A 12,549-nucleotide genomic window follows, 5' to 3' on the forward strand; every position below is an offset into this window, starting at 1 on the left:
CTCCCAAAAATAAAATTATATATTTATCACTACAAAATAAAAATAAAAATAAAAATATAATATTTAAAATTAGTTTAGTTTTTTTTTTAAAAAGTTATAATAAAACTATATGATTGAGAAAGTACATTTAAAAATTTATTTTTTACGTTTGATTTGAAAAGTGATTTTTAACTGTAATGTTAAATGGAATATATTGTTAATGTAATTGGATTTGTTAGCATCATGGATGATAGAAACGTCGTTTATTTATTATCATGTTGAATTTTTTTTTTTGATATTTGGATCAGATTTGGATATGCGATTTTGCATTCGTATATGATTTTCTCGCGTCACTTGATATTTATTTTTATTTATCGGTGGTATTTCAATAACTTGATCTTTTTTATTGTTTTTGCGTCGATGTCATCAGATTTATTCATATATACCTTTTATCGAGTTTATTTGATTAAAATTTTTAACTTTCCCCTTATACAATATTTGTATTATCTTAAGTTGTTAGTTTATTGTGTTAATGATTATAGAAAAATATCCTTAATACATGTTTAGTTTACGGTCGTGGTCGTAAAGATTCATTGTAACCTAAATATTTTTTACTTTTAATCATTGTTTTGAAAACGAGACCGGACCGGCCGGTTCAATCGAGAACCGTTGCCTAGTCCGGTTCAAACTAAACTGGTTGAACCGTTATTAGTGAACCGGCCAGAACCGTTGAACCGCTCGAACCGGACCGGGTGAAAACCGGGAAAAATCGGAAAAAAACTGCCAATTTTATTTTTTTTTAAAATTAAACCAAACGACGTTGTTTGTTAAACGAGCCAAGTCGAACTCGAGTATTGCTGAGCTCGACTCAAACTTTAAAAGTAAGCTCAACTCGACTCAAACTCACGAACTAAAAATTATAAAGTTCAACTCGAACTCGAAATATAATATTGAAACTTGAACTCGAAAATGCTTGAACTCAAAAAAAATTTAGAAGCTCGATTGAAGCCTAAAATTCGAGCTTGATTGAAGTGAAAGAATAGTCCACTCTATGCTCACCAAAAGGCTCCATGATTTTAAATATTAAATTACCTCTATTATTTATAGAAGTTAGTTGGGATGCTCTTCTATGTTTCTTAGCCATGTGGATTGTTTTGTTCTCATATTTTCTCTTTAGACTTTTGGAATATTCTTCTATGTTTCTTAGCCATGTGAGATTGTTTTTTTTTTAAATAAACCAAACAATATCATTTTGTTATGATTTTTGAGCCCCAAATTTATTTTTTAATTATAGTTATATAATTATATTTATTATTTAATATGTTTTATCTTAAATATTATATTGTAGTTAATTTGAATCATTTTGTTTCACTTGATTTTATGGTTTTTAACTCATATATGTTATGACTTGCTTTGAATATGACTTGTGATATACAAAATTATTTTTTATTAAATATTTTTGGTATTTTTATTTAATTTTTTAAATAATTATGACGTCGTCCGGTTTTTCCGACCGGTCGAACCGGTTCAACTGATTGAACCAGTGAACCGATAACATGCCTGGTTCGCTAACTGGTCCGGTTCGCTAACCGGTCCGGTTCTGAAAACTATGCTTTTAATAAAACTAGCAATTTTTATATTGTCAAAAAAATATACCATATTAGATATTTCATTAAAGTATAGGTACCAGTATTATCCAAAAATAATAATTTGATTCTTGATTGGCCCACAAACAAATTAAAAGCGTTTAACTTTGCATTGATTATTGCACCTAAAATCCATTTAAAATTACTTTATTTTCTCTCTATTATTTCTGACAATATTTTCAAGAAAGGTTGTCAATTAGGTATTTATATTTATCCACCATAAATTAAGTGTTTATAGAACCATATAATAAAATGGACGTGTGAGACTTTTGGCTACCACTAATATGTATGGGTCGGATTTCTCATTCGATTCGAAAAATATACAATTTTGTTTGGAATTTGACCCAATTCAGATTTAGGACAATTTTATCCCACTCGAAAACCAGTTTTTCTTATGAGGTAAAATCTAACTCCGACATGAACCTATTCAAAATAAATATATTTATAAAAACATTAATTTTCTTTGATAAAATAGAGGTTTAATTGAAAAATAATACATAGAGAGATATTATTATAATTATCCCTAAATATATGAGATATGATTATATTATTTTCAAATCGGGTTGAATCAAGTATTTTTCGTCCTAAAATCAATCCGATCCAAACTTATATTTAGAAAACCTAATTCGACCGGAACTCGATTTTTTCTATAAAAAACCCAACTCGATAACAAATATATTATTATACTTATATAAAATTTTAAAATTTAATAACTTATTCTTAGGCCCATTTGGTCACGGGGACCATTAACTTATTTTCGGCTGATTTTGGGGAAATAGGATTCATTGGGTCTAAAGTCATAGGCTGACAGTATGAACACTAACGCGGGTAAACGGTGCAAAGAACTGGATAAACTACACATTTAGTAATTAAAATATCAGTTTTACTTTGTTTCAGTATTTAAATTTTTAATAAAATTATATATAATATTTAATTTTTGTTTAATTTCCGTACCTATTAAAATTAACGTTAAATTTAAAAAAGTTAAAAGTTTATGTACTAAAATAAATTAAAATTGATAGTTTAGATACTAAATGCGTTAAGATGATGGGTATTAAAATGAAATAAAAACTCAATGTCAAGTATGAATTTGGAAAATCAATAATGTAGATACTAAAATAGATTAAAATGATATTTTAAGTACTAAACTCTGAATTTACCCCAAATTTTAATATGCATAATTTTTCATATTCAGATACATAATTATAGATAATAATTCTGTAAAGGCGTAGCTTCCAAGTCCAAAATTAAAATTAGTCCACCAAAATTCATTAAGTTATTTACGGCAGTAGAGATTTCTAATTAAGTCAACTCTGGATCATTATGGTTGGCGTACCTTACACATCGAACTCGGGGTCGAACTTGAGATATTTAAGAATAACAAATACCCATTTGACTATCGAGATTGTTTATTCATGACTCTATATTATTTTTGTTGTTCTTTTGGTTTTTAGGGTTTTGTCCCGATTAGGGATAGACATGGGACCGAACTTGATGGGTTTCAATCCGATTCGATCTAATCGGGTCAGATTTTTTTTAAAAAAATTCAGGTTCAAGTCGGGTCGGATTTTTAAGTTTATGTTCGGGTCGAATTCAAGTTTAGCGTAAAAAGTACCCGACCAGACCCACAAAAACTATAATTTTACCTTATATATATGTAGTGATAATTGCAATAATATATATCTATATATTATTTTCTTTTAATTAAATTACTATTTTTATTGAATAAAAATAATATTTTTTGATAAATATATTATTTTTGGTCGGATTGGGTCGAGTTCAGATTTTACCTCAAAAAACAAGGTCAGGTTCGGGTCGGATGGAATGTGTATATTTTTTAGTTCGAGTGGATTGAAAATCCGTCTCGACCCGAGCCATGCTCATCTCCCGACTAATCCGGACTAAACGACTTCGCGTACCTAACTTTGATCGGTGTGCCTCTCAGCGGTGTTTTTCTGTATATATAAAAACTCTAACTCGAAACTTATTTAAACGACATCAGCGTATTTTAATTTGATATAATAGAATTTCTTGATATAAATCGATATCATCGATATTGGCCAACATTATAAGACGAAAAACAATAATCGCATCAGTTATAATTTAATCACTTCATTAAAAACTAATGAAAATTAATTAAAAATAATAAACAATTTAACCGAAATGAACCATTGATTATATTAAACTAAAAGGGGTTAGGTTTCAAATTAAGCAAAATTATAAATACATACACTCCATATGCTTTGAAATCCTATTTTTTCCTCTCTCACCGATTGCCTTCCTTTTATTCAAAACCCCAACTCATCTGATTTTGGGATCTCAAATCACGGTTACTCGATCTTTTCTATTTAAATTCAGGTGATAATTATTTTAATTTTATCTTAAATTTTGTTTTCGTTTTGACGATTAATCGACAGTTTCTTTGGAAATCTGCGTGAAGAAGGTTGATTTTTGAATCCCGAACTTTGATATAATATGTACGTCAAGATTTTAAGATTTTTCTCATGGTATCAGCTTTTTCTTCAATGTTTTGGGTTTTGCGTGTGTTTGATTCGGATATTGTATTTTTTTTTTATGTAGAAGAAGCTTCGAATTTTTTGGGTTAACTTGGATCTTTTTTGTTTTTGGTTCCTTGAATTGTTTCATTATTAGGATTTAGGATGCCCTTCTTACTAGTGTTAGGTATGGTTAGAGCGAATGAAATTGATAAATATCTTCCATTAGAAGGGAAATATAGCAAGATCAAGCATCTGAGGAATGGATTTGCTTGGTAGGGTAAATTGATTGACCAAATTCTAACATGTTGCTTTTTAAAATGTTGTTTTGAGCCTAAAGGTTCAAACTTCTATTTTTATGCCTTAAAATTAAGGGAAAAAGTAAAACAGGTAAATGGGAGTAGCATAATTTTGCATAAAGGTATGGTTATGCCTTTATCAGGTTTACTTCAAAAAAAGATATAAGGAATTTCTTTTACACGGAATTGTCACTTGCAATAGAAATAACTACAATACCCACAGTTCCGATAACTACAGGAAAAGGAATGGGAACTGGAGTAGCGACACTACCAGGATTTTTAACCATGCCCATGAGTACTTTGGGCAGTTTGGGGAACATAATAGAGGTTATCAGCATGCACAACCAAATTGTGCTCCTTTGAAAAGAAGAAAGTTTTCTGATGCTTCTTGGGGAGACAGTGGCAGAAACTACCCGCCATATAGCAAGCATTGCCTGGCTGCTTCATTGGAATCCAGTAATTTCATTCATCCTCCTATAAGATCAAATGCTGAACCCTCTACATCTGTCAGCAATAAACGTGATAGACCATGGTTGGATGATGATGAATCCGTCTTCATGTCCAAGGATGAGATTGAGCGATGTTCACCTTCAAGAAGAGATGGTATCGATGCACTTCGTGAAACACATCTACGCTATTCTTATTGTGCCTTCATTCAGAACCTTGGTTTGCAGCTTGAATTGTGAGCCATCAATCTTGTATTCTATTTCGTTTACTTTGTTCTTAAAATCATTTATGAAATTTTCCTTGTCATAATCAATTATGTATTGTGTTTGCAGGCCACAAACTACCATTGGCACTGCCATGGTAATGCGTCATCGGTTTTTTGTTTGGAGATCACATGCTTGCCATGATAGATTTGTGAGTTTCAAATACTTATGCTTAAGGAATTTATTGCTCCCTTATTTATGAAAAATTATCCTTTACACCACAAGTTTAGTTTTCAAACTTCAAAAGCAGCAGGCTTTAAAGGTTAACAATGTTTCAAAATTATGTTATAAGCATAAGAAAAAAATTGTTGTTTGTGTAACTTAAGTTATGTTCCAATCTTTAGACACCTTTTTATTACTGAATGCTATTCTTAAACCTTTTGTAAGTTTGATGCTCTCTTGCTTGCTTGACCTTGTTATATTTTCGATCTTGATTGTTGTCACACATATATTCTTAAATATTAATTTATGAAGCTATTAGGGTTTAGGTCAAGTTGTATTTTGCCATTTTTTAACCTCAAGGGAAGTTTTCATTTATTTATTTTAATTAAAAAAACAAATTATAAGTGATTTGTATGTGCTAATTGTCTTAAAATGAAAATGTCAATGAGCATAAGCAGGGCCATATATGCTAGTTTATTAACACATTGCCTCTGTTGCAGTTAATTGCTACTGCTGCTCTTTTCCTTGCTGCAAAGTCTGAGGAGACGCCTCGTCCTTTGAACAATGTGTTGAGAACTTCTTGTGAAATACTCCATAAGCAGGATATTACATTCTTATCTTACGTGCTCCCTGTAGTAAGTAATCTGGAAGTTCTTCTGATTTTTCCTTGCTAAGAAATGTAGATAAGATTTAGCTCTTTAGCAGGGTAAAAGTGAAATGCTTTTAAATATATTTGCCTTTTTATTATTTTCATCCTTGAAAAACATATTCCAACCATGATTAGACTGCAGCTTAGTGGTAGTGAAGCAAATTTGGATGAAATTCATGTGCATCAGCTAAATGTTAGTTTAGACTCTCAGCTTATTTTCTTTAAGCATTAAATTGTGCATTTACAGTTCAAAACGTTTTAGAAACAGCTTGTGATTGATCCTGCATTAGCATGCTTCAGAAACATAAAATATTATGGCTTACATAAAAAGAGCTTACTATAGAAAGTTGGATAGAACACATTCCATTTATGCATTCTGATTCACATGACACCGTGTTTTAGTGCCTGCTATTTTTATGGAGGAATACTTTCCCCATAATCAAGAGTGCATCAGATATGCTTGGAAGTTATTTACCGTAATCCTTGTTGGTTCTTCCACTGCCATACCGAGATGAGGGGAGGTTAACCTTTTTAAATTTGAAGAAAAACATATTTATTGAAATTATTAATACATATATGAAATGTGCCTGCGTGTGTGTATGCAGCTGTGTTTTTACCCAGTCATCAACTATTTATTGCTGCCCATAGTAGGTTCCCCAGTTTCCATATTTTAAGTTTTTTTTTTTCAAAATTTTTATTCTTTTTGACCCAATTTCTTTTCTATCCCTTTCTATGTTTTAAGTTGTGGTTGGTTAACAAGGGGCATCAGCTTCGTTCGAAGCATTCTTTCGAAGCATTCTTTCGGGTAATACATATATATTATATGTTACAAGAGTAGGTGTCAAATATAGCCTATTGTGTCATGTCTTACCTTCCTTAGATTTTAAGATTTCTTCATTTTCCTTATTTTTTGGTTTCCCCTTGAGTCGTGGTTTACTAACAAAGGACATCTGTATATACTATTTTAAAATGGTGTACATAATAATACAGATATATCGCTCATAGCGTCATCTCTTGCCTGCCTTAGTTCTGTGTAATTGGTGTTGTGGCACGTATGCTCGTTAACCATGAGCAGTGACATGCTTGTTGACAAGCCTGTTCCGATGACTAATGGGCTAAAGAGCCTTGCTTGATATCTACATTGCGCTCTACTCTGTCCTGTGTTTTTTTGTGTGTATACTACTGGACTTAGAAGCACTGCAGATTGGACTGGAACTGATTTGTTCTCTAGATGGATGTAACATAGTTGCTATAGTTTTCATACTCTGTGAGCCATGGTGCCAGAGATTCTTGGAATATATTCTACCTGGTGTTGCTTCCATTGGTAAGGAAAAATGACTTGTTCTTTTTCACTTCAAATCACTGTTTCGATCATATCTTGTAGTAGTATTTTTTGTTGACGCGTGGTTGTGGTGATATGTGCCAAGTTCTTGAAGCCTTTGCCTGTTCTTTTCATTGTTTATGTCACTCCGCATCTAATAAAACAATGATCGATGTCATGCTCTAACTTTCTTTCTGTTAATTTTATTGAGGTGTTGAGGTGTGACATCTATTTTGCAGGCTCAGGAGCTCATTGTGGCTTCAGTTCAAGCCCCATCACATTGCTGCCGGAGCTGCTTATCTGGCGAGAATTTCGAACAACTCCGACTATTCTCCAAGGTAATCCTTACATTATATTTGCAAGCATGTGAGAATCCACAATGTTTTTAATTTCGAAGACTTTAATCGAATGTAACTCGAGAATGTCACGTGTAAAAGTTAAAATTACGTGAAACTAATCTGAACTTACGTGATTATCAACTCTAACTTTTTTGTATGCTTATAATAAAAAATGGTTGTCCATTGTTCACATGTGTAATGGGATAAGGGGAGGTAAGATAGTAGGCTGTCTCCAACACTAGGTTGAGAGCAGCTTCCGTAGGAGACCTCCGAATTATAAAATGCCCTCTATGGAACTCGATCCCACGACCTCAAGGTTAAGAACCTTTTGCTTTACTAATTGAGCTGGATGGTCATTTCCTATTGCTTATAATGCAATGTGATAAATCTCCGTTTGATGCTTGCAGATGTCGCGCAGCAGTTGATGGAGCTGTTCTAAAAGGACGATAGTGTACATCTACTTTTCGGATTTATCGGTTACGTAGCTTTCGGATTTATCGCTCACTTAGGTTTCAAAATTACCTTTTATATATATATATGATTTGGTCAAGGTATGTGCAGATAAATGTAGTGATGACTGTGGGGATCGAGCGTGCCCGTGTTTCTGTTGGATCTCGACCAAACGGCGCGCGGAGCGTCCGATGATAATGAATATAAAAACATTTATTAATTTGATCATAGCTAACTTTATTAATCTAATGATCATATTAATATTTTTTAAATTGTAAATAATTGTTTTTATTAGCTTTATCAATCACAAGTTATTAATTTAATAAAAATTTGAATATTTATGGGTTACAAATTATAAATATAAAAGTAAAAATATTATTTGATGATAATAGTTAATTATGTACCTTAAATAGTAAAAAATTATTTTTCCATATTATAATATAATAATAAATTTATAATCTAACAATTTCATCAATTACATTTGTAACTTACGAGTCAGGTGAATACCAAATCCGGTTAATATCAAATTAATTCAATAACAAGTTAGATCATTTATTAGTTGAGTCAATTATAGGTCAGGTTGATAACATATTAGGTAATATCAATCATTTATCATGTTATTTCAGGTTTGGGTGCATAATAGGTCGGGTTCATTTATCACATTATGAGGTTCAATTCGAGTTTAGGTTGTTCTTAGATAGGGTTTAGATTCAAAATTATCAGGACCAACTCAAGTTCAAGTCAAGACAAATTTGAACTCGAATTGATTTCGAATCGCCACTACCTCAGGTCACAACCAGTTCTGATTCAAATTGATTTCAATCAGTTTTATAGATGGGGTAATTTTTTACAACCCTGTACGGCTGTACCAAATGTATTTAACGCCTCGTTGCAAAATGAAAACGCGGCTAACGTTATTTTTTAAAAAGAAATTCGGTGAAATTTTATGAAGGTATGTAAAACTCAATTTTACTGTAGTGTAAGAGAATCCCTCCCAAACCTAAAATGACAACAATTAATCCCAAATGCTACAAGCATAGGTTAAATTAGACTGTAAAAACGTATTCTGCTGACGACCGTCATAAAAATTAATAATCTATTTTAATTTTAAAAGTTTTAAAACATCAAATTACTCATAATTTTAAAACTTAAATAGTGTAAATGTTAAAATCTCAACAACCCTCCGTTTACTCCCTTACTGCAAGACCTTCGAGGGAATTTAAAATATAACTTGTTAACGTAAAATTAAAAAGTGTAAAAAAATCGATTACAATGAAAAATATTATAAATTCGTACATTTTTTAGATTAGACAGGATAACATTTTAGGTTAAACTAAAAATATTATCTTCTCCGTGACGTTTTAACCGAATAAAAAGGCAAATCACAAAGAACACAATTTCCACCAGGTCTACTTTTTAGCAACAAATTAAAAAGGCATGCACAAGGAACAACTATTTCTTTCACCTCATCCGCTATTGCCCGACTAGCAAAAGTTTCTTAGCAGCTGCTCCTAATATTGAAACAGTTAGTTTTACTTCAGAACAACAGAACGTCTTGCTAAATTTTGGATCGGGTATAATTCGGGTTTCGGATCAAATTTGATCATCATGTTCGGTTATCGGGTATCGGGTTCGGGTCAAGTTTGTCAGGTCTAATTGGCACACTGTTTGCCTCAAGTTTAGCTTTGGGTCTGATGATACCTGAAACATCTCTCACATGCCTATCATCAACTGCATTATTGGTCAAACAAAAATATCAGAAACTCATCCAGCTAAGTTGATTAAAATCATGGAAAAATATGTGTAGTTTTCTTCAACGGAGAAGAATGACACCAAGAAGGGATTGGTTGACAGCGCGAGCAGCTAATTGTTCAGCCACTTTCTTTGTTCTACCATTTTGCCCCCTGCATTTCACACCCTTGAAAGACAAAGTACACACACAAAAAGGGAGGCGTCCCCCAAACTGAATGGCTTCGTAATCTGGCGATTCCAGTTCCATCTTGCTCGCAAATTCATACAAGACAGTCTTGCTAAGCTTGATATCCTAATGTACCGACCAGCCACAAACAGTTTAGCAAAACCCAAAAGCGAATATCAAAGTTTTGTACCTATTTAAGGATCCTTAGTTTCAGAAAACATTTTCCATTTCCTAGTTTCATTCACACTCCAAAGGTGAAAACCAAGGAAATGGAGATAAATATGTTTGAAAGTCAAGAAACAAGGGATACTAAATGCATTTTTAAAGGCTTAGGAGGTCAATTATAATGATATTTCGATATCCGTTCATAAACTGTTCGGCGGGAAGTTCGTTACAACATGAACAAGATTTTACGTTCGTTTAATTAAATGAACGAACACAAACAAAGGGCTAGTTCGTTCATTTACGTTTGTGAACGTTCAATTATATGTTCGTTCATTTATGTTCGAACAGAGGACAAGTTGAATATATTAAGAAGATTATTGAAGTTGTTTGGATTTCAAGAAGATTGCTTTGTTGAACAAATTAACTTTAAGATTTTATTATGTTCATATAGCTTATTATGATTTATGTATGTTTTTGTTGTATTCAAACAAATTAACTCTAAAGTTGCATGTTATATTAATGAATTTTAAGTTGTTATTCTTGTTGTTTACTTTTTTTTACATTCATTTGTTGTGTTTGAATAAGTTTGTTTTTTGTGTTTGTGTTGTTCGTTTATGTTCGTTCGTTTGTGTTCGTTTACGTTCGATTATCATTTAAATGAACGAACATGAACAAGCTATATTCCTCAATGAACAAACATGAACAAAAAAAATTTTGTTGTTCGTTTATTTATTAAATGAACGAACATGAACATACCTCCGTTCGTGTGCGTTCGGTTCGTTTACAGGCCTATCAATATCACAAGGATTTCCAAATTTAGTCGTTAATTATATATAATTAACAATGATAGTAGACAAAACATGATATCAAAGTCAAACACCTTATCAAACTTTGTCCTCTTTTTAACAATGGACCAAGATATGATAGATACAATGAGACTAAATATGTACCAATTTGACAAGTATGTTTCAAGACAAACAGCTATGAATAACCAACAAACATCTAAACAAAGGAAGATGAAAGAAACAGACCACATGATCAAGAGACCAACCTTCATCTTTCAATCTGATTGAGATCGAATCCAATGCACGCTTAGCAGCGGTGGCGGAACTTGGTGATAAAGTTTAGGGGTTGGCAACTTAAAACTTTAAAATATTTGGAAGTTTAAATTAAAATTTTCAAAATTTTTAAAGGGTTTAATTTATATTTCCCCCAAAAATATTAGGGTCTAACTAAAATGTTCAAAATTTTGAGAAACTTAATAAGAATTCTTTTAACAAATTATGAGAGGAGATTTAATTAAGGACATTAAAAAAATTTAAAATATAATCAGAATTTTTAAAAATTTAGGGGGACCAAATAACTTTTTTGAAAATTTAAAATGTCTAAATTATAATTTTTAAAATTTGGAGGGGCATAGCCCCCACTAACCCTGCTTATGTTCCATCCACAAACATAGTTGACTGAAACTTTAGTGCATGCAGAGGTCCTACGTCAGAAGTTTGATACAGTGAAAGCTGCATGGAGAATCGTTATGTCAATTCTTGTAACAAATTCTTATACATGATATTGGTCTTGTAGGTCCTAAACAAAATCAAGCATAAATTAGTTAGGGATTTTGACTTCATATAACTAACGATACCGATACCATTATTGCATGACTGCAATACTTGCAATCACTGCCATAGCTCCGACTAGAGGCACATAAAGTAAAAGAAGAAAATAAAACTTATTGTTATCAATACCAATATATATATAGAAGTAAGATACAAATACACGAACCAAGTTACTTTAGTAGTTAAAAGAATCGTTGTTGTTCCTAGAGGTCACATGTTCGAGCATCAATGACTGCAGTAGGGTGATTGAGAGTACTTAGAATAAATATTATTTTATAATCAATTTAACTTAATAAAAAAATAAAAACATAATATTACTATAGCATGTGAATATAACATATGATGCATACAAAATGAATTATGACGTAAATGTAACATAGAGTTGCACGTGTATATCACTACAACAAACTATAATAATATATCGCTGAGCTCAAATCGAAAATAAATGAATAAATAACTACAGCTCACCCACCAGTGACCAAATCACAAGTAATACAAACATATAAGCCCTCAACTTGTAAATAATCCACAAAAAGAAAGGCATGGGCTTTCAACCTAAACTGATCACACGCATATCGCAGAAGGATGGAGGGCAAAACGGCAGCGTATGGACTTTCAACCTAACATGAACTGACCCTCGTTTGTTTTTCTTCTTCTTCTTCAGCAGAGAACAAATACTTCCCATTTTATTTTCTTTTTGAAACCTAAAATCTAAAAAACCTCCATTCAAACTTTAAATCCTAGGGGGTTACATGGTTAGGGTATGCAGCAGCTTTGGGGCACCACAGAACACAGGCAGCG

The 12,549-nt window shown here is 32.0% G+C and overlaps 1 protein-coding gene across 1 annotated transcript; it reads left to right on the top strand.

Annotated features, from left to right (window-relative positions):
• Positions 1-4,382: 4,382 nt before the first annotated feature.
• On the top strand, positions 4,383-8,249 carry LOC120186480. Its single transcript, XM_039190383.1, has 7 exons — positions 4,383-4,400; positions 4,563-5,101; positions 5,199-5,280; positions 5,792-7,264; positions 7,501-7,599; positions 8,007-8,075; positions 8,161-8,249. Exons 1-4 carry the CDS (start codon positions 4,383-4,385, stop codon positions 5,963-5,965), a joined length of 813 nt encoding a protein of 270 aa, XP_039046314.1. The 3' UTR covers positions 5,966-7,264; positions 7,501-7,599; positions 8,007-8,075; positions 8,161-8,249.
• Positions 8,250-12,549: the final 4,300 nt, after the last annotated feature.

Source organism: Hibiscus syriacus, unplaced genomic scaffold (genome assembly GCF_006381635.1).
Source record: "Hibiscus syriacus cultivar Baekdansim isolate YM2019G1 unplaced genomic scaffold, ASM638163v2 tig00113548_pilon, whole genome shotgun sequence".
Taxonomy (NCBI): Eukaryota; Viridiplantae; Streptophyta; class Magnoliopsida; order Malvales; family Malvaceae; genus Hibiscus; species Hibiscus syriacus.